The following is a 21,915-nucleotide window of genomic DNA, read 5'->3' as shown; positions in this document are numbered from 1 at the left end:
CACACTTTTAATGTTGTAGAGGGGCAAATTCACCCATTTGGGGAATTCCAGCAGCAGGGATGGAGCTCGCCTGAGAGAGCCAGGGACAGCCATAGCCAGGGGTGACAGAGCCATATCTGGGTGTGACAGGGACAGCCACAGCTGAGGGTGTGCCAGCATCACCCCTTCACTTCAGTGCTGACCTGTGCAGAAAAGCAGCCTCAGCTCTGGGAGCCCCTTCCCACTCCCTGCTGCAGGGAGAGAGGGGTGGCCTGAGGTGTGACTTCCCCATCCCCATCCCCATCTCCATTTCCATCCCCATCCCCATTACTATTCCCATCCCCATCCCCATTCCCATCCCCATCCCCATCCCCATTCCCATCCTCATCCCCCATCCCCATCCCCATCCCTATTCCAATCCCCATTTCCATCCCCATCCCCATCCCCATTTCCATCCCCATTCCATCCCCATCCCCATTCCCATTCCTATTTCCATCCCCATCCCCATCCCCATTCCCATTCCCATCCCCATTCCATCCCCATCCCCATTCCCATCCTCATCCCCCATCCCCATCCCCATTCCCATCCTCATCCCCCATCCCCATCCCCATCCCCCTCTGCCCCACGGCACCCCGTGGCTGTGCCCATCTCACTCCCCACCAGGGTCTCACCATGGGGAGAACTCGCTGGCTTCTGCCTCGGCCCCACATCTGCAGAGGGAAAGAGGGAACAAGGTGGGGACAGGACCCTGAAGGACCCGTGCTGCTGCACAGCCAGGCAGGCGTGGCACTGGACACGGCACTGGACACAGCACTGGACACAGCACTGGGCATGGCACTGGACACGGCACTGGACACAGCTCTGGACACAGCCCTGGACACAGCACTGGGCATGGCACTGGACACAGCACTGGACACAGCACTGGACACAGCTCTGGACACAGCACTGGACACAGCACTGGACACAGCACTGGACACAGCACTGGACACGGCCCTGGACACAGCACTGGGCATGGCACTGGACACAGCACTGGGCAGTCATGGTCCACTCACCTTCAGCAGCTTCAGGCACCTCCAGGCTGTCCAGCCTCTCCTCATCCGCTGCAGCCTCACTGCCATCCCCAGGTCCATCACCCTCATCCTCACCCAGGGGCTCTGTGGGCAGGGGACAGCTCAGGTGGGACCTTCCCTCCCTCCCACATCATGGGGATAACACCAGGACGTGCCAGGAGGGAGGTGACCAAGCAAGACACCCCAGGATGTTCCCAGGAGGAATGTGACCAGCCCAGTGTGGGAATCAGGGAGAACCTGGGGCAGGATTGACCCTCCAGGGTCCCCTGGGGGTGCTACAGGTGGGGGTCACCTCCCCAGTACTGTGTGGGATCCCCAGACAGGGCATGTGGTGAGGGGGGCTCTGCTTGTCTGAGGGCTGGGCCCCCCAGGCAGTCCCAGTGGGCCTTGGGGACAGTCCCAGTGGCCCCTGGGGACAGCAGCAATTCCCCCAGTGCAGGCACCTGTCTGGAACTCGATGGTCCTCAGCATCTCAGCCACGTAGTCCACGCTGATGGAGAAGTGGTCCATGTTCTCATAGCCGGGCTCGGGGCGGCTGCTCATCGATGCCTTGGACATGTCTGTGATCCTGCAGGGCAGAGACACCCCGGGAGCTGCAGGGCCCAGCACCCCCAGGGCCACCAGACAAAGGTTTTTTTCCCCTACCATGCTCCCCACTCACTTTTTCAGGAGTTCCTTGGAGTGCTGTGAAGGAAAGCAAGGGGGGATCAGTGTCTCCTCACTAGACATCACCCCCCACCACAGGTCCATCTCAGGGCCATCCACGGATCATTTGGGGTTTAGCCCAAAAATGGGCAGCCCCACACCCCTAAGGGAACCACAGCACTACCCCTTGTCACCCCTGCATTTCTTGGTTTCAAGTGTTTGAGTCTCAGCAGCCTGATTCTCAGGCTGCTGCATGTAAAAAATGTGTATTCTTAGAATTTATGTTTTGCATTCTTGTTCTCTGAGAGGAGAATTTGACTGATGGTCACAGTGACCAATGGAGTCAGGAGGTTGTGACCTCCTTGGGCCAATCTGGGCCCTCTGTACAAAATGTATATAAGCTGTTGGAGTCAGATAATAAAGAGCCTTCCATGTTTGAAAAAAAAAAATTTTTTTGTTTGTTTCACAGGATTCTGTTTTTATTAAAAGATGAAAAGTTGAGTGTTACCCCCTGCCCTTAGAGGGGCAACACGTTGTGACGTGGGTGTGGACCCTCCCAGAGGACAGCAGGCAGCAGCAACAAGGTCAAACATGGAAGGCTCTTTATTATCTGACTCCAAAGGCTTATATACATTTTGTACAGAGGGCCAAGATTGGCCCAAGGAGGTCACAACCTCCTGACCCCATTGGTCACTGTGACCATCAGTCAAATTCTCCTCTCAGAGAACAAGAATGCAAAACATACAGATAAATTCTAAGAATTCACATTATTTACATGCAGCAGCCTGAGAACCAGGCTGCTAAGACTCAAACACTTGAAATGCAGGGGTGGCACTACCCCACAGCCCCAGGGCCACCCCAAACCCCCCTGTCCCCTCCTCTCCCCGTTCCCCAGCAGGACCTGCAGGTACACGGCCATCTGGGGCTCCTCCATGGCCTGGATTGCTGACTCCACCAGCTTGGAGGAGGCCTCCAGGTGGTCTCCGTACTGGCGGATGAGCCCCCGGACTCGCTCCAGCTTGGCCTCCTGCTCTGCTGTGATGCTCTGCAGCAGCTCCTTCTTGCGCTCCTCCAGGATCCCGTAAAGGGCATCGAACCTCAGCCCCAGGTGCTGCTTCTGCCTCCGCCCGTTCTCCTGTGGGGATGGGAGAGTCAGAGTGAAGCACTGATTTAAAAGAATTAAAGATTTTTAGTTAAAATAAATATATCGCTAAAGTAAAAAAAGGTAAAAGTTCCCTTTTGATAACAAAAGCCAAATTGAAAAAACTAATAAATCATTGAAAAAAAACCTCAGGATGCTTTTACATCCTGAATAATCAATAGACCCCATGAATACAATACAATTGTAAATCAAACAGTCCTAAAAAAAAAAAGATTCGGCTGTCAAAAGTTAAAAAGTCAAAATGAAGAAGACACATATTACTTCATCATTTTAAGACGCTATGAAGCATTGATTTAGAAGAATTAAAGACTGTAGTCAAAATAGATAGTGCTGAGATAATGTAGCCAGGACTTCCCTTTCTGTTAACAGAAGCCAGACTGAAGGGACTGATAAATCATTGGAAAAAAACTAATAAATCATAAAAGCTGTCAAACAAAGCTTTTGCATCCTGAATAATCAATAGACCCCATGAATACAATACAATCATAAATCAAACAGTCCTAAAAAACCAAGATTCGGCTGCCAAAAGTTAAAAAGTCAAAAAGAAGAAGACCCATCTTACTTCATCATTTTGGGACCCCACCCCATAAAAAAGACCACCGACCCATTTCAAAAACCAAACTCCCCATGCTTAATGGCTTTTTGAGCTAATTACCATACAAAACGAAAAATAAGATGTACCAGAGTTATGAATGTGCATTTGTGTTTTGGGTATTCAATACTCCTGGACATAAAAGACCCTGTGACCATCTGTAAATTGTGGTGTGTATTTGGGAGCGATCCCAGCGTCATAATAAAATACACTTTCTAACTTTAAACTGTTAAAAAGTCTTTGTCCGTCATAGTTAAATATTAGTATTAGATCAATACCCATAGTTTTTTTTTTTTTTAATAAATCAAGAGGCTGCCCCGTGTCCTCCCTCCCCCAGCACAGCCCCAGGCGGGGAGCTCTCAGTCCTCACCTCGATGGTGTGGCAGATCTCCTCCATCTGTGTGATGATGGCCTGGATGCGATCGTTCCCCGCCACCAGCATGGCAATGCCATCGCTGAGCTCGCTCTGGGAGGGGAGGGCAGGGGGTGAGGGGGTGGCTGTGAGGGTATCCCCAGCCTCTCTCCATGTAGTGGTGTGTGTTTTGTTTTATCAGGTTTATGGATGTATTTGTTCCTTGTATTAAGTTCATTTTTATAAGTTATAATGGTTTGCCCCATGTTCCACCCTCATTGGTTTCACCCCAACCCCAGTTTTGTGTCAGTCAGAAGTTTTCCAGCCCCTGGGCCTTGTCTGTCACTTTGGGGTCTCTCCCAAAAGTCTGGAAAGTTCCAGTGAGGACCCCAAGTGACTGGACAAGACTTCAGCTGTCTCCCCACCCGAGTTATTGATTTGTCACAATGTGTGTCATTTACCTGCAGAGCCAGACCCCCTTGGGCCCTGATTTGTCCCCAGTTAAACCCATCCCTGAGTTCCTCCCCCAATAAAAGGTGTTGCACTGGGAGGTTCAGAGAAGATTTTTTCCCCGCTGTTCCTGCTGAGGGGTGTCTGCTGGGGCAGATAAATAAATAAATGATGAATAAAGCCAGCAGTTAACCCAGAACAGCCTCTTTTCTCCTGCTGTTGTTGCTTCACTCCTTTGGGCAAGACAAGAACTCCCAGGGGTCAGTGAGGTTCATCCTGCTCCCAAACCCTTTTACTGTCGAGATGTCAGGAATAGCCAAGGCAGAGACAAGACCCCTCCACACCCCCGGATCCCAGGGGTCCCCCACCTTCTGGCGCTGGTAGACAGCGGGCAGAGGGGCCACCTCGCAGTCCTTGTGCGCCCCGAAGACTTTGCAGAGGGAGCAGGTGGGCGCCTCGCAGCGCAGGCAGTAGATGTTGATCCGCTCGTCCTCGTGCTCCTCGCACATGAGGTGCTGCTCAGCCTTGGCGTGGAGGGGTCTACGAGGGGGGTTTGGGGGTTTTACACACATTGTCGTGGTGCGGAATTAAGGTTTTTTTTAATTTCTGTATATTTTTTGTTATTAAGTTTCTGTAAGGTTTATTCCTACACCCCCCACATCTCCCTGCTCCTCCTTGATTGCAGTCGTTAAGTCACATCATAGGCCCGGCTTCAGTCATTAAGAATCTATTGTATCTTATCTCGGCTACAGCCAAGCATCTTGATAACTCTACCAAGGCCAGAGAGGCCTCAGGTATCATCCACACCCCTTTTTCCCCTGTTTGGTGAAGTCCAGCCCTCCTGTACCTAAGTCACTCCCCTTTATTTGTATTCTGGAACACCCCTCTTGATAAGGGCAACACAGAGCGAAAATCGCTCTCTGGTCTCTCACTCTCGGACACACACTCAAGCCTGGAAAACCTGAGCATCTGCCCTGAATGAACACCTTCTTTACTACCGATTGTGAGTTGCTCCTTCTCTGATTTATGCACGCTTCTGCCCGGGTCCGGACCTGCCTTAATTCCACACCACCACATCATATAGACATCCCTGGCCCTAGAGAGAGCATCAGCCCCAGGATCTGCCCGGCCCCAGAGACACCTCTGGCTCTCAGGGTCCCCTCGACCCCAGGGACATTCCTGGCACCAGAAATTTCCCTGTCCCTGGAGACACCCCCAGCCCCAGGACCTGCCCAGCCTCAGAGACACCTCTGGCTCGCAGGGTCCCCTCGACCCCAGGGACATTCCTGGCACCAGAAATTTCCCTGTCCCTGGAGACACCCCCAGCCCCAGGACCTGCCCAGCCCCAGGGACACCTCTGGCTCACAGGATCCCTTTGACCCCAGGGACATTCCTGGCACCAGAAATTTCCCTGGCCCCCAGAGACATCCCCAGCCCCAAGACCTGCCCAGCCCCAGAGACACCTCTGGCTTTCAAGGTCCCTTCAACCCCAGGGACATTCCTGGCACCAGAAATACCTCTGCCCCTGGAGACACCCCTAGCCCCAGGACCTGGCACCAGAAATACCCCTGGCCCCCAGAGAGAGCATCAGCCCCAAAACCTGCCCAGCCCCAGAGACACCTCTGGCTTCCAGGGTCCCCTCGACCCCAGAGACATTCCTGGCACCAGAAATACCCCTGCCCCCAGAGACATCCCCAGCCCCAGAGACACCTCTGGCTCCCAGGGTCCCCTCGACCACAGGGATATTCCTGGCACCAGAAATACCTCTGCCCCCAGAGACATCCCCAGCCCCAGAGATACCTCTGGCTCACAGGATCCCTTTGACCCCAGGGACATTCCTGGTACCAGAACCCTGGTACTTGGTACCCTAACCCTGTCCCCGGAGACATCCCCAGCCCCAGGGATATTCCCTGGCCCTGTATGGGCCCCATGACCCCCCAGTTCCTGCTGGGATCCCACCCCAACCCTCTCCCTGTCACCCGCAGGTCCCAGCCCTCCCCACCCCGGGGTCCCCACGCCTCCGGACCGGGCTGACTCCTGTTTGTAGATGTCGATGATGTTCTCCACCAGCAGATTCCTCTGCAGTCCGTAGACGCCGTGCCGGTCCAGCACCACCTCGTGCCGGCACGACGGGCACCGGAACCGTCCGCCCGAGGGGACGGCGCTGGAGCCCCGCGACTGCCACAGGGGGTTCGAGGCCTGGGGGGGACACAGGGGTCACGGTGGCACAGTAATGCCTGACCACACAGATCTGTGCCCCACAGCCCCCCAGCACGGACACAGGAGACAGAGATGGAGATGGACAAGAGCACGGGGGGTCACGGTGGAGACACCACTGGTACCCCTGGTAATGCCTGACCACACGGATCTGCACCCCTCAGCATGGACACAGAGATGGAGATGGACAAAAGCACGGGAGGTCACGGCAGAGGCACCACTGGTACCCCCAGTAATGCCTGACCCCACAGATCTGTGCCCCACAGCCCCTCAGCACGGAGACAGAGATGGAGATGGGCAAGAGCACGGGGGCTCATGGCGGGGTACCCCCGGTAATGCCTGACCCCACGGATCTGTACCCCACAGCCCTCCAGCACGGATACAGAGATAGAGATGGAGATGGAGATGGACAAGAGCACGGGGAGTCACGGCAGAGGCACCACTGGTACCCCAGTAATGCCTGACCCCACAGATCTGTGCCCCACAGCCCCTCAGCACGGACACAGAGATGGAGATGGACAAGAGCACGGGGGGTCACGGCAGAGGCACCACTGGTACCCCAGTAATGCCTGACCCCACAGATCTGCGCCCCACAGCCCCTCAGCACGGAGACAGAGATGGAGATGGAGATGGGCAAGAGCACGGGGGGTCACGGCGGGGGCACCATTGGTAGCCCCGGTATCCCTGGTAATGCCTGACCCCATGGATCTGTGCCCCACAGCCCCCCAGCATGGACACAGGACACAGAGATGGAGATGGACAAGAGCATGGGAGGTCATGGCGGGGGCACCACTGGTACCCCAGTAATGCCTGACCACACGGATCTGCACCCCTCAGCATGGACACAGAGATGGAGATGGGCAAGAGCATGGGAGGTCACGGCAGGGGCACCACTGGTACCCCAGTAATGCTTGACCCCACAGATCTGTGCCCCACAGCCCCCCAGCACTGACCCAGGACACAGAGATGGAGATGGGCAAGAGCACGGGCACAGGTGTGGACACAACCAAGGACACGGACACGGCCTCTGTCTCCCGTTCACCATCCCCACCAGCACCGGAGCCGGGATTCCCGGTGCCAGACCAGGTACCCTCCCTGTGACGGGGATCCCGGTGTTCCTCACTGCCCCGGGGGGTCCAGGGATAACGGGCCCACCACCCGCCGGGCTGGGGCCGTAGGGATGGGGGTCCCAGTGTGTCCCCCCCGCCCCACCGGCGGGTCCCACCTGGAAAACGTCGTTGGCGCACTTGCGGCAGAGGTTGTGCTGGCAGGGCAGGATGACCACGGGCTTGGTGAACATCTCCAGGCAGATGGGGCAGATGAGCTGTTTCTCCAGGCTCTCCATGCTCCGCGCCTCCGCCAGGAGCGGCTTCAGCCCCACCGCGAAGTTCATGGCCGCGGTAACACCCGGCCCGGCCCGGCTCTGTCCCTCGGCTCCTCTCCGGCCTCCCTCCCGGTGCCCGCTTTGTTTCGGCCCCGGCCCCGGCCCCCGGTGCTAATTTTAGCCGCCCCCGGCCCGCCGGGGCCGCAGCTGTCGGCGGCGTCGGGTGACACTGAGTCACCGCTCCTGCCCACCCCTCGCACCGGCCCATTCCCGGCACCGGCTGAGTTTTGGGAGCCGCTGATCCCCTGCGCGGGGAGGAGGAGCAGCCAGGGCTGGCTGGAGCAGGAACTGCAGGGCTGGCAGTCACATGGAGGGGTTTGTGCCCCCCTGTGCACGCAGCAGGGCTGGGGGAGATTGGGGTCCCCAGATCCCGGTGCCAGCCCCATGGAACAGCAGAGTGGAGGGGCTGGTGCCAGGACACCCCCAGCCTCACCCACCCTGGTCCCCTGGCTATATTTAGGGAGTGAGGCAGAGCTCAGGCACAGGCGGTGACCAGAGATGGGAAGAAAAGGGCAAACGGGTCACTGCGGCCCCTCCGGTCCCATCCCTGCCAGGCCTGGCCCCCAGAGAGCAGGGCAGGAGCAGGGGCAGCAGGGGCAGCAGGGCAGGAGCAGGGGCAGCAGGGCAGGAGCAGGGGCAGCAGGGCAGGGGCAGCAGGGGCAGCAGGGCAGGGGCAGGGGCAGCAGGGCAGGAGCAGGGGCAGCAGGGGCAGCAGGGCAGGGGCAGGAGCAGCAGGGCAGCAGGGCAGGGGCAGCAGGGGCAGCAGGGGCAGCAGGGGCAGCAGGGGCAGCAGGGCAGGAGCAGGGGCAGCAGGGGCAGCAGGGCAGGGGCAGGGGCAGCAGGGGCAGCAGGGGCAGCAGGGGCAGCAGGGGCAGCAGGGGCAGCAGGGCAGGAGCAGGGGCAGCAGGGGCAGCAGGGGCAGCAGGGCAGGAGCAGGGGCAGCAGGGGCAGCAGGGCAGGGGCAGGGGCAGCAGGGCAGGAGCAGGGGCAGCAGGGGCAGCAGGGGCAGCAGGGGCAGCAGGGGCAGCAGGGGCAGCAGGGCAGGAGCAGGGGCAGCAGGGGCAGCAGGGCAGGAGCAGGGGCAGCAGGGGCAGCAGGGCAGGGGCAGGGGCAGCAGGGCAGGAGCAGGGGCAGCAGGGGCAGCAGGGCAGGAGCAGGGGCAGCAGGGCAGGAGCAGGGGCAGCAGGGGCAGCAGGGCAGGAGCAGGGGCAGCAGGGCAGGAGCAGGGGCAGCAGGGCAGGAGCAGGGGCTCCAGGACTGCAGCAGCAAGGAGAGGGAAGAGCAGAGCCTGTGGGAGCCACCAGCAGCAGCAAACAGAGAGTGGGACCAGGTGGGTGACAGGAGACAAGTGACATTCACTCCACCCCACAAGTGACGTGACCACCCCACACAGGACGTGACCTGCCCACCCCACAGGATCCAGCACGGACAACACGGGGCAGAGGCACATCCTGGACAGAGCCCAGGCACACACCGACAACTCCCCTCCCGTCAGCCTTTAATGGTGCCCACAAAAAACCCCAGAGACAAACCCAGAGGGCAGAGGAAAGGGGTACAGACAGGAGCACCCCGACCCCGCAGCAGCGTTTGGCACCCTGCACCCGTCGGGAGGGCGGCATGGGGGGCACTGGGCTCAGCCCAGCCCCAGAGGTTACAGTGCTAATGGTCTTGGATGTGCTCAGCTCCCCTGCACCAGCTCCAGAGCTCAGCCTGGAGCGTTTCTGTCGGTGCCTGCTGCTCGGTGCCCGACGTGGGCACAGGCAAGGCACTGAGGGGACCCCACGGGCTCCAGGCCACTGCCACCACAGTGCTGGGACACAGGGGCATTGCCCTGGAGCTCGAGCATTGAGCCCGGGAGCCTGTGCATTGATTCTGGCCAAATTAACCTGAGATTCTACCCCTCCCGAGGCCGAGGAGCCAGCCCGGGGGGCGGGACCGTGGTCCCAGAAAGTGACAGTCCCAAAGGAGAATCCCTGGCCCGAGTCCCGGAGGAGGAGTCGGCGGGATGGGGCCAGCCTCAGGCATCGCTCCTGGCTGGCAGCGGCTCCGGGCTGGCGGGCGGGGGCTGTGCTACAACGGGGATCTGGGGATCTGGAAAGGAAGAGCGGCAGATCAGTGCTTCAGCCCCACCCTGTGGTGCCAGAGAGCAGCGATCTCACAACACCCCTGCAGGGGTTCCCACAGCCCAAAGCTCTCCTCACACCCCTGTGGGAGTGCCCTGATGCCACAGAAACCTGCCAGAGCCACCCAGCCCCAGTGACAGCAGTGTGGCCAGTGCCAGGGAACAGAGCTGGCCTGGAGCAAAGCTGCTCTCCCCGTGCTCTGGGCCCCAAAGGTCTCTAAGCTTCAGGCCTGTTCAGAGGGAAGGAGGTGTACCCATGTCCCACACAGTGGCTCCCTCTGTCACTGTCACCAACCCTGGCCCACACAGGAAACACTAAGAGCTGGCTGGAAGCAAAAGCTAAAACCAACCCAAAGCCTGAGCCAGAACTCTGTCCCCAACATGAGATGGGACACGAGGAGACCCCAGAACCCCCACAAAGCAAACACAGGTGTTCCCAGCTGCTGCTGGGCTCCAGGCTGACTCACCGCTGTCCTCTGCACGCATCTGTGCCTCCAGGTCCTTGGGGTCCACATACTTGTAAGATTCATCTTCCTTGGGCTGACAGCACGTCCCACAGCAGAAGAAACAGCAGCAGCAGCAGCAGCAGCAGGTGAGGGCACCACAGCACAGCACCAGTGCCTGCAGCAGGGACAGACACACTTGTGAGCCAAATCCCTGACCCTGCTCAGGCCAGCAGCTCAGCCAGGACTGAGCAGAGCACTAAGAATCCCCGTGGATACCTTAGTGACACCGGGCTCACCTGGAACCACCACTTGGACATGAGGAAGTAGTGTTTGACGGCATCGTCTCCGAACTGCTCGGCCACGTAGAGGCCCAGGGAGCCGTACTGGTCGTACAGGCGGCGCTTGTCGGCGTCGCTCAGCGTGGCGTGGGCGCTGTTGATCTCCTTGAACCGCTCGGCGGCCGCTGGGTCATCGGGGTTCTTGTCTGGGTGGTACTTGAGAGCCAGTTTCCTGTGGGGTGGCAGTGGGGGGACCCCCGGTGTGGGTTCACAGCTTCATCTCCCGGGACAGACCCACCCAGAGCCCCGGCACGGAAATGGGACCCCCAGCCTCACCTCCCAGGATAGACTCACTCAGAGACCGGGACCCCCTAGGGACCCCGGGACCCCCAGTATGAGGTTACAGCCTTCCCTCCTGGGACAGACCCACCCAAAGCCCCCAGCACGGAACCAGGACCCCCGGCATGGGTTCACAGCCTCCCCTCCCAGGACAGACCCACCCAGAGACCGGGACCCCTCGGGACCCCGGGACTCCTCGGTATGAGGTTACAGCCTCACTCCCCTCCCGGGACAGACCCGGGAACCCCCGGTATGAGATTACAGCCTCCCCTCCCGGGAAAGACCCAGAGCCCCAGCACGGAACCGGGACCCCCGGCGTGGGCTCACAGCCTCACCTCCCAGGACAGACCCACACCCCCGGTACAGAACCGGGACCCCTCGGAATGAGGTTACAGCCTCCCCTCCCGGGACAGACCCACCCAGAGACCGGGACCCCTCGGGACCCCGCGACCAACCGGGACTCCTCGGTATGAGGTTACAGCCTCACTGCCCTCCCGGGACAGACCCACCCAAAGACCGGGACCCCCGGTATGAGGATACAGCCTCACTCCCCGGGAAAGACCCAGAGCCCCAGCACGGAACCAGGACCCCCGGTATGAGGTTACAGCTTCACTTCACTCCCGGGACAGACCCACCCAGAGCCCCCGGCACAGAACTGGGACCCTCCGGTATGAGGTTACAGCCTCACTCCCAGGACAGACCCACACCACCGGGACCCTCGGTATGAGGCTACAGTCTCACCTCCCGGGACAGACCCACACCCCTGGCACAGAACCGGGACCCCTCGGTATGAGGTTACAGCCTCACTCCACTCCCCAGGACCGACCCCGAGCGCCGTGACAGCCCCAGGACCATACGGGAGCGATCCCGGCCCCGTTCCCGGTCCGGCCCCTCACGCCCCGGGCTCCCAGGCCAGGCCTCGCCCCCCCGTACCGATAGGCCTTCTTGATCTCCTCGGGGGAGCTGCCCTTCTGCAGCCCCAGCACACGGTACAGGCTCTCCCCGACCCGCGACAGCTTCCGCTGCGGCCGCGGGGGCTCGGCCATGGCCGCCCGAGGGTGGCGGGGTCGGAGGGGACGCGGCACCGACCGCCCCGGGCCCGTCCCGGGTCTGTCCCGGGTCTGCCCCGGGCCTGCTCCTGCCCCGGGCCTGCCCGCCACTTCCGCCCGCGCCGCCGCTCTGCGCATGCGCCACCCGCCACAGGGACAGGGGACAACAGGGACAGCCCTGGGGACAACAGGGACAGGGACAGCTCTGGGGGCACCCGCGACAGGGACAGGGGACAACAGGGACAGGGACAGCCTCGGGACACCCGGGACAGGGACAGGGGACAACAGGGACAGGGACAGCTCTGGGGATAGGGGACAGGGGACAGCCCCGGGGACAACAGGGACAGGAGACAACAGGGACAGGGACAGCTCTGGGGGCACCCGCGACAGGGACAGGGGACAACAGGGACAGGGACAGCTCTGGGGATAGGGGACAGGGGACAGCCCCGGGGATAACCGGGACAGGGGACAACAGGGACAGGGGACACGGGACAGGGGACACGGGGCAGCACCGGGGACACGGGACAGAGATAGGGGACACCGGGGACATGGGACAGCTCCAGGGACACCCGGGACAGGGGACAGGGACAGCCTTGGGGACACAGGACAGCCCCGGGGATAACCGGGACAGGGGACAACCCCAGCCACACCTGGGACAGCCCATCCCGGCGACACCCGCCCTGGCCCCAAGGACGGCCTGTCTCGGTGACACCCAGAACAGGAGACAGCCAGTCCCGGTGACACACGGGACAGGAGACAGCCAGTCCCGGTGACACACGGGACAGGAGACAGCCAGTCCCGGTGACACACGGGACAGGGTACAGGGGTACAGCCGGTCCCGGTGACACCCGGCCCTGGTCCGGGGCAGCAGCAGGCGGCACACGGGGGTCGCACTGCTCCTTTATTGGTACAAAACGGCGGCGGGGGCACGGCCGGGCCCTGGGCCAGACCCCGGCCAGACCCCTGGACAGATCCCGGGCCAGACCCCGGCCAGACCCCTGGACAGATCCCGGGCCAGACCCCCGGGCCCCAGAACCTCCTGCTGCCGCCGGTGGTGGGGCCAAGGGGGGAGACAAGGCCACCGCTGCCCTTTGGAAAAACAACCTGAGCAACAAGGGCAACACCAGAGATGCCTCACCACTCCCTGGTCACCGGGACAGCACCGGGAAGGCAGCCCAAGGCCAACTGCCCCACTCCTGGGACAGGGGATGGAGTGTGGAGTGGCAGGGACACGGTGGAGCCCTGAGGTCCAGTCCCTGATGGTGGAGGGTCCCGCTGGAGCCGGGGGCTGCCCACAATAAATATAAATAAATATGGATTCCAGGCATGGAGCTTGCCTGGATTGGACCCCATCCCCTTTTTCCCCTGGGTAGAAGGTGAGCACCCAACTCCCTTCTGAGGCACGGCGGGCCCAGGCCCAGAGGCAGGGCTCTGGGAGCAAGGAATGTCCCTAAATGTCCCCTCTCCTTGGTCCACAGGAAAGGCCATCCCTCTCTTCTCCTCCTCCCTGGGGAGGATTGGTCCTTTGGGGCAGAGGGAGACCAGCAGCAGGGGATTTGTTGTGCAGGTCCAGAGAGCCAAAGGCTGGCTCAGGTGGGCACAGGTGGCAGCTCAGGGCCTCTCCTGGGGGCAGGGATGGGGGCCAGCCCTGCAGCCAGCCTGGCCTGTGCTCCAGCCAGCTCAGCAGTCCATGCTGTCACCCTCACACCAGCCTGAGGGGCCGTCGGTGCCAAAGTATCTGTCTCCAAAGTTACCTGGCAGAGAGAGGGACAGAGTGAAGGGACATCACCACCAGAGCCCCTTCAGTGCAGCCACAAGGCTCTCCCTAGGGCTGCTGGCCCCAGCCATGAGGCACAGCACACCCTGTTCCCCTCACCAATGCCCGGGATGATGTGGAACTCCTCGTTGACCCTCTTGTCCACGGCCGTGGTGATGATGTGGACGCGGGGAAAGGCATAGGCCACCGAGTGAACGCCCATCTCGGCCATCAGCAGCGACAGCAGGAAGATCCTGTCCTCCTGCACGTCGTGGTCCTGTGGTGGCACAGGGAGATGTGAGAGCCCAGCCAGGCCCAGAGGATCCCACCCACCCACCTGCCCGGCCCCTCACCAGCAGGACACGCACGGCCATCATGGCCGCGGCCCCCGTGGACACGGTGCTGTCCATCAGGATCACGTAGTCCTCGCTGATCTCCTTGGGCAGGCGCAGGTAGTGCAGCTGGGGAGGGAAGGAAAGCTGGTTGGGGACGTGCTGGTGGCACATAGCTGAGTGCCAGGCTGCAGCAGGACTCACCTCGGGCTCCCCCGTGTCCAGGTTGGTCTGGATGAGGATCTTGCCCAGGCGGATGTCCTTGCACACAGCGGTCAGTGCCTGCTCCATGGTCTCGCCCGCTCGCAGGATGGACACGCCTGTGATCTGGGAAAGGGCAGGGAACTCGTGCTGTTGGAACTGGGTGTTCCCAGTGCACACCAGCCCCGGGAGCTGTGCTCTCACGGGGAGCAGGGAGCTGGGGCTGTGCCTCACCCGCTGCCTGTGGAACCGCTTCCCCTCGTACATCGTGCCCTGCGGCGTCTCCACAGTGACAGACTGGCAGAAAAAGGGGAGCACAAGGAGTGAAGGGAGAGTCTGTGTGACAGGAGGGAGGATGGGGATGGGGCTGCACCCCAGAGGGGTCACTCACCTTCAGTGGCAGGAAGGACAAGGCGTGTTCAATCAGCAGCCGCATCAAGCGCTTGGAGTAGAAGATAAATTCATCCCTGGTCGTGTCCTTGTTCCTGGGAGGGGTGACAGATGTGAAGTGGGACTAGAGGCCCTGCAGAGCACACGTGAGGCTCCAGAGGCCAACCAGCATGGACAGCAGTCCCATCTGTGGGAACCAGAGCTCTCCTGGAGTGACACAGTCAGTGATCACCAGCGCTGTGGGGCTCAGTGAGACCTCAGCTTTTGTCTTAGGACTACAGGGGTAAGAGAGTGGCTTAGCTACGCTGGGAGGGAGATGCAACACCAGTTACAGACATCAGAGAGAGCTGGGAGAGAAAGGGGAGTGGGAACAGGTCAGGCAGGACCATTGGGGCAGCACAAATTTGGGAGCAGTGGGTGAGTGTTGGGGAGCCTGGGGGGAATGAGAGCAGAGCCAGGACTAGGACCCCACTGTGGAAGGGGACATGGTGCACCATTGGCTGAGCGTGCTGAGTGACAGAAAAATGTCCCCAGCTCTCCCCTCTATACACCAAGCCAGAGATAAAGCACTGCCAAGAACCAGGTGACTCTGAAATACCCACTGTGCCCTTTCCACAGCTCTGAGGTACTGAAGGCAGCAATAAAACAAACACAGCCCGGAACAAAGCTGCCATGAGGCTGCAATTCCCAGGAAACATCACCCCTCCCCTGGGAGGGGTAAAGCCAGCCCTGCAGGCAGGGCACTAACCCCACAGCAGAGGGAAAAGTGGCTTTTCCTACTGGGAACACCCTGGCCACCAGCCTCGTGGGGAACATGAGGACAAAGTCCATTCCCAGATGGAAGAGGTGGAGCTGGCAGCACTCCTGAAGAGGCAGAAGGATATCGAATATTTTTACTCTGTATTTTAAGACATCATCTGCCATTTCTCACACCTCCCTGGATGACAGACAGCCCCACAGAGGAAGACAAAGAGTCACTGCTGCCCTTGTGTGCTCCTGCAGCCATTCCAGGGTCACTCACAGCTGAGCACCTGCAGTCACCATGGCATGTGGACATTCCCAACCCCCTGGGCACAGCCTGCACCCCCAGGAAAGGCAGAAAATCTGGTCTGGAAGGAACAGGGACTCTGCTTATGGAGTCAGTGTAAGCTGTCAGCACACACTCACAGGTGGGCTGCACCCACACATCCACCCACAGCAGTTGGGGAGCAGCACGAGCCTGGCAGTCTCTCTGCCTCCCTCCCTCCTTCCCTTCCTCCCTCCACGGGGGCTGTCCCAGCCAGCTGTCCCCACTGAGACCCACACTGGCTGGGTGGGATGGGCCCCACACTGCTCCTGCATCCTGGGGATGGGGAAACACCCCTGGCCCCAGTGCAGAGATGTCAACCCTGCATTTCTTGCTTTCAAGTGTTTGAACCTTTGCAGCACCATTCTCACGCCGCTTCATGGAAACAATATTGTATTCTTAGAAATTATCTGTATGTTTTGCATAGTTGTTCTCTGAGAGGAGAATTTGACTGATGGTCATATTGACCAATGGAGTCAGGAGGTTGTAACCTCAATTAATAAACACAAGAGACAGATCTGCCAAGATGCAGTAACTGCACAAGGAAACGTGGCTGGAGGTGTGTTTGATTCTCAGCAGCCTGCAGCTCTCTGGGAGCCCAAGAGAAGGGCAGCAGGCAAAAGCAGCACCTCGGGAGTAGAGGGTCACACATGAGGGTGACCAGCAACAGCCCCAAGTGACACAGATGCCACCAAGTGCAGCCAAACCTCACCAGAAACACCTGCTGCCTTGCTGTCCCCTAACAAACACACCCAGCAGAGCTCCTCAGCTCAGAGCTTTGGGACTGGCCCAGCAGGATTTCAGGCTGAGTCGATGTTCCTCAGAAATGTGACATTTCTTATACACCATCTGCAATGGGCTCAGCTGCCTCCCCACCAGCCCTGGCCCTGCTCCCCTGTGACATCAGCAGAGCCACGGGAGGCCAGTGGTGCCACAGCCCTGCAGCCCCAGGCAGAGCCTGAGCACAACCCTGAGCCTCAGAGGATTAAGGTCATCAGGCACTTGTGGCACAAATGTGCAGCCACAGCCTGGGGAGGGACAGGGGCACTGGCACAGGGCTCTGCCTGGCACACCTGAGGTGCCACATCACCTCTTCTACTGCCCTGACCTGCCCTGGAGCCTGTGCTTCCACAGGAGGAAGGAATCAGGAGAAGGAAAGGAGTGTCAGGAGTGTCAGAAGATCGTAAATTGTTTGGTTTGGAAAAGCCCTTTGAGATCAAGTCCAGCCCCAGCACTGCCAACACCGCCACCAGCACACAGCCCCAAGGTTTGTGAATCCCACCAGGGATGGGGACCCCATCACTACCTGGAGCAGCTCTGCTGAGGCTGGACAATCTTTTCTATGAAGAAACTGCTTTCAATATCCAACCCAAACCTCCTCTGGAGCAGCCTGAGGCAGTTTTCCCCTTGTCCTGCCCCTTTTTCCATGGGAGCAGAGCCTGCCCCTCACCTGGCTGCATCCTCCTGTCAGGAAGCTAGAGAGAATGAGATCTCCCCTGAGCCTCCTTTTCTCCAGGCTGAGCCCCTTTCCCAGCTCCCTCAGCCTCTCCTGGGGCTCCATTCCCTCCCTTGGACACACTCCAGCCCCTTTAATGTCTCTCTTTTCAGGAGGAGGCCAGAGCTGTCCCAAAGACTGGGGGTGCTCAGCAGTGCCAGCCCAGGTGCCTCTGGCCTCTTGTTGAGCCACTCTTGACCAACACTCAGAAGGCTCTTTCCAGCCCCTCTGCCCTATCCTGGGGTGCTTTATGGGGTGGTTGTGACCCAAGGGCAGGACCTGGCACTTGGCCTTGTTGACCCTCACACTGCTGGTCTCAGCACATTGATCCAGCCTGTCCCAACCCCTCTGCAGAGCCTTCCTGCTCTCCAGAGGAGCCACATCCCACCCAACTGAGCCTTCCTGCTCTCCAGAGGACTCCCATCCCACCCAACTGAGCCCTCCTGCTCTCCAGAGGACCCACATCCCACCCAACTGAGCCTTCCTGCTCTCCAGAGGACCCACATCCCACCCAGCTGAGCCTTCCTGCTCTCCAGAGGAGCCACATCCCACCCAGCTGAGCCTTCCTGCTCTCCAGAGGACCCACATCCCACCCAACTGAGCCCTCCTGCTCTCCAGAGGACCCACATCCCACCCAGCTGAGCCTTCCTGCTCTCCAGAGGAGCCACATCCCACCCAGCTGAGCCTTCCTGCTCTCCAGAGGAGCCACATCCCACCCAACTGAGCCCTCCTGCTCTCCAGAGGACCCACATCCCACCCAACTGAGCCTTATCATCTACAAACTCACTGAAAGCAGGCACAGGAGGGCCTGACTGAGCTCAACATCCCCTCTCTGCTGTGGAGAAACACTCCTGGGGGCTGCCAAGTTCTGCAGCCACAAAAACAAGGAACCTCCTGGTAATCCTAAAGAAAGACCTTAACCCTTGACCTAACTGATGGTGGAAAAAAGGAGCATCAGAGGGGAATGAGAAGATCAAGAGTGGTGAAATCACAGAAGCAGCTGCCCAGGTCCCTTCTCTAAACCCAAGTGCCCTGAGAGAGGGGCAAGGGGTACCTTGGGGTACCTCCATGCCACCAGCTGCTCCAGCTGTGCTCCAGTGAAGAAAGAACCAACCAGTTCTCTCCCATTGTAGGAAAAGCCAGCCTTTTTGGCTCAGCAATCACCCAAAACACACGTGCAGAGATCTGGTCACCAGAGAAATACCCACAGGGCCAGGGCCAGCTCCATTCAGCTACTCTGCTCCAGGCCAACACCCACCACTGAGGTCTCAGAGACAAAGGGGAAAAAAAAAAACCACCCCAGGGCTTGTGGTGAGAGCCCAGAGAAGGGGCCAGGGGCAGGGATGTACCTGATGATGGTGTGCATGCCCCGCACCTGCGGCGTGCTCTCCAGGACACTCAGTGTCTTTGGCAGTGGCTGTCCTTGGTGGGCAGAGGCCAGGGCTGCCCTGCAGGGAGGAAGGGGCTCAGAGCTGGGCAGAATGTGCAGATCCACAGCTCTGAGTCCTTGGAAAGGACATGATCCCACCAAAGGAAGGCTCCAGAAGAACTGGCATCGTGCTTGGCCTTCCCACCTGGATCCCTGCCCCAAGTGTGATACCCACGAGATCCCAGAGCCAGACTGCCCAAAAAGACTGGGGTGAACCTCCTGCAGCTCACACACTGCTGCTGCAGCCTCTGCAGCACCAGGAGCAGCAGCTCTGCAGGGCAGGATGTTCCCAGGCACCCTGGGACCAGGCTGGGCACCGTGTGAGGGACAAGGACTGTCCTGCTCAAACGGGACATGAACTGCAAGGAGGAGGGACCATGCAGGGAAATTCCCCTGCAGAAGTGAACAGCCCAGGCTAACTCAGCAGTGGGGACAGGAGCCCTGCTCCACACAAGGACAGGGAGCTGGCCACATGCATCAGCCACAGTGTGGGACGTGTCACACAGAGCCCACAGCCACAGCCAGACAGGCCCCAAGGAGCTGACAACAGCCACTGCAGCACTGGGCTGGAGTAGCTGTGCTCAGGCACCTCAGCAAAGCTCTGCCAGCAGGGACAGGGAGGAGACAAGACTTGGAATCCAGTGAGTGCCAGCAGCCCAACCTCCCCAAACCCAGAAATGGCTCCTCTGCAGAGGTGGGTCCCACATACCTGACTGTAATCTCCCTCTGGATGGTGGAGACGTCATTGGTGCAGCACAGGGGAACAGGAAAGACACTGTGTCAGTCACCCAAAGGCCAGCACAGCCACCACAACAGCCCAGCTGCCTCCCCAGCACCCATTTCACAGATCTGCTCCCCCAAACACCACCCCAAAGCCTTCTGAGAAGGGAAACATGACGCCAAAACCCACCCTCGGGTGCTCCAGGAGCACAGCTCTGTCTGTGTGCAGCCACCCCTTCCCCTCTTCACCCCTGGCTCACCTTCTCCAGCTGGCTGTGCACGTGCTGCACGATGAGATCCAGAGCCACGAAATTCTCCCCACCTGAGAGTGCGGCAGAAAGGAGACGGGTGGGGAGGAGGCTGAGCCACCCTCTGCCCCACAAAACACCCACCCCACAACACCAGGCTCTGCCCCAGGCTCACCCCTGGGCACCACGATGTCGGCCACCTGCACGGTGGGCTCGATGTACTGCTCGAAGGCCGGCTTGACGAACTTGTTGTACTGTTTGATGACCCCGGCCACGTCCCGGCCGCGCTCCATGATGTCGCGCTGCAGGCGCCGCACCAGGCGGATGTCCGAGTCCGTGTCCACGAACACTTTCATGTCCAGGAGCTGGAAAACTGGGAGGGGTGAGCACCCCCCTATGCAGCTCTGGTGGTAGCTGTGTTTATTCCCCAGCATCACCTCCCCTGGGAGTTTTGACACACAGTACTCTGGCTCCTCTCCCTCCCCACAGCCCCCAGTGCTGCTCCTGCTCCAGCACATCCCCTCCTGCACCAGGAGCCACCTGAGGCAGCGATACCTTGAGCAGCTCCTTGTTGGCAAAGGCCAGGATCCCCTCGAACACGATGACGTTGGCCCCATACACCGTTTTCTGCGGGCAGACAGGAGCTGGGTTTGTTCTGTTTTTCTCACACAGCAGCACCAACACTGACACAGACAGGGCGCTGCCACCACTCTGTGGGGGCTTCCCATAACTGTCCCGGAGTTTATTTATTCCCATAACTGTCCTGGAGTTTATTTATTCCCATAAATGTCTCAGAGTCCTAGCTCATCCCTGTGCATGATGCTCCAGCCCAAGACAGACCCCAAACCTCACTCCAGACCCCAAACCTCTGCTCAATACCAGCACCTTTCCACCCTGAATCCCTCCCTCACACCTTTGCAGACCCACCCACACTCCTGATGCCCCCCTCCCTTTATCCTCCCATGCCCTGCAGCCCCCAGAGGAGCTCCCCTTCCCCAGGACTCCTCCCCCAGCCCCAGGCACACACCCACTCTCGGCGCCGGCTGTGTGTGGTGAAGTCGTACACGGGCACCTTCACGCTCTTGCCCTTCTTGAGCTTGCGCAGGACGCTGACCAGCAGCTCGAAGTCAAAGGCATCGGGGTGGTCGAAGTTGTAGTCGCTGCGGGCTGCCAGAGCCTGCTGCCCTTCATCCAGCACCTGCAGGCACCGGGCAGGGCTCAGCACCCCGCCAGAGGCCTGGACCGGCTCCCTGGAGCCGCAGGGAGCATCAGGAGCACTCAGCAGTCCCCGGAACCGTGAGTTACCCCGCACCTTGTAGAAGGAGTCCATGGAGAGCAGCACGACCCAGGGCACGTCCAAGGCCTCGATGATCCGCGTGGCCACCGTGGTCTTGCCCGAGGCGCTGCCGCCGCACAGGCCTGCGGGGAGGGGAGGGGAGGGCGGGGGCCCGGGATCCGTCACGGCTCTGGATCCGGCTCCCGGCGCGGTGCCAGCCCCTCCCGGGCCGCTGCTCGGGGCCTGGTTCCGTGATTGCCCCGGTGCGGCCTGACCCCGGCCCCGGTGCGGCCTGACCCCGGCCCCGGTGCGGCCTGATCCCGGCCCCGGTGCGGCCTGACCCCGGCCCCGGTGCGGCCTGACCCCGGCCCCGGTGCGGCCTGACCCCGGCCCCGGTGCGGCCTGATCCCGGCCCCGGTGCGGCCTGACCCCGGCCCCGGTGCGGCCTGATCCCGGCCCCGGTGCGGCCTGATCCCGGCCCCGGTGCCGCTCTGGGCTCCATCCCCTCCCCGGGCCCGTCCCAGCGCTCACCGATGACAAAGGCCTCGTCCACGGGCGCGCCGGTCTCGCTGTACCAGGGCGGCCTCCCGGCCGTGTAGATGGTCCGTTTGCTGGTCCGCAGCAGCGGCGGCTCCGGTTTGCACTGGCTGGCGGTGCGGCGCCGCGGGGCCGGGCCGGGAGCCAGCGGTAAGCGGCTGAGCAGCGAGCCCAGCGGGCCGGGGCTGGGAGAGGGGCCCGAGCCGCGCTCCAGCCCCGCCGGGCCCCGCTCCAGCCCCGCCGGGCCCCGCCGCTCCTCAGCACCGGCCGCCGCCATCGCCGCGCGTGGCCGCGGGGGCTGCCGGGACAGGCCGGGCTGCGCGCGGCGCGGAGGGACAGGCCACGCCCCCTATTGAGGCCACGCCCCCTATGTGAGGCCG

At 60.7% G+C, this 21,915-nt stretch overlaps 3 protein-coding genes across 3 annotated transcripts; all 3 read right to left on the bottom strand.

The window, feature by feature from the left end:
• Positions 1-7,931, bottom strand: TRIM54 (tripartite motif containing 54). Its single transcript, XM_083858351.1, has 10 exons — positions 7,693-7,931; positions 6,277-6,449; positions 4,619-4,790; positions 3,819-3,914; positions 2,596-2,829; positions 1,711-1,733; positions 1,493-1,617; positions 1,032-1,133; positions 651-689; positions 1-182 (listed from the first exon to the last, which is right to left on the bottom strand). Exons 1-10 carry the CDS (start codon positions 7,858-7,860, stop codon positions 172-174), a joined length of 1,143 nt encoding a protein of 380 aa, XP_083714477.1. The 5' UTR covers positions 7,861-7,931; the 3' UTR covers positions 1-171.
• A 1,057-nt stretch (positions 7,932-8,988) lies between these two features.
• Positions 8,989-12,126, bottom strand: DNAJC5G (DnaJ heat shock protein family (Hsp40) member C5 gamma). The gene is made up of 4 exons (XM_083857412.1): positions 11,970-12,126; positions 10,716-10,929; positions 10,441-10,594; positions 8,989-9,942 (listed from the first exon to the last, which is right to left on the bottom strand). Exons 1-4 carry the CDS (start codon positions 12,080-12,082, stop codon positions 9,869-9,871), a joined length of 555 nt encoding a protein of 184 aa, XP_083713538.1. The 5' UTR covers positions 12,083-12,126; the 3' UTR covers positions 8,989-9,868.
• Positions 12,127-13,110: 984 nt separating this feature from the next.
• LOC310906938 (uridine-cytidine kinase-like 1) lies at positions 13,111-21,812 on the bottom strand (the record flags this gene model as incomplete). The annotated part of the gene is made up of 14 exons (XM_083856659.1): positions 13,111-13,839; positions 13,962-14,118; positions 14,195-14,302; positions 14,378-14,500; positions 14,609-14,671; positions 14,766-14,859; positions 18,675-18,773; positions 19,464-19,480; positions 19,735-19,796; positions 19,898-20,087; positions 20,278-20,349; positions 20,750-20,920; positions 21,035-21,141; positions 21,530-21,812. 14 exons carry the CDS (start codon positions 21,810-21,812, stop codon positions 13,766-13,768), a joined length of 1,620 nt encoding a protein of 539 aa, XP_083712785.1. The 3' UTR covers positions 13,111-13,765.
• Positions 21,813-21,915: the final 103 nt, after the last annotated feature.

Source organism: Zosterops lateralis (genome assembly GCF_965231275.1).
Source record: "Zosterops lateralis genome assembly, chromosome: 3".
NCBI lineage: Eukaryota > Metazoa > Chordata > Aves > Passeriformes > Zosteropidae > Zosterops > Zosterops lateralis.
This window is presented reverse-complemented; position numbering and strand designations above follow the sequence as displayed.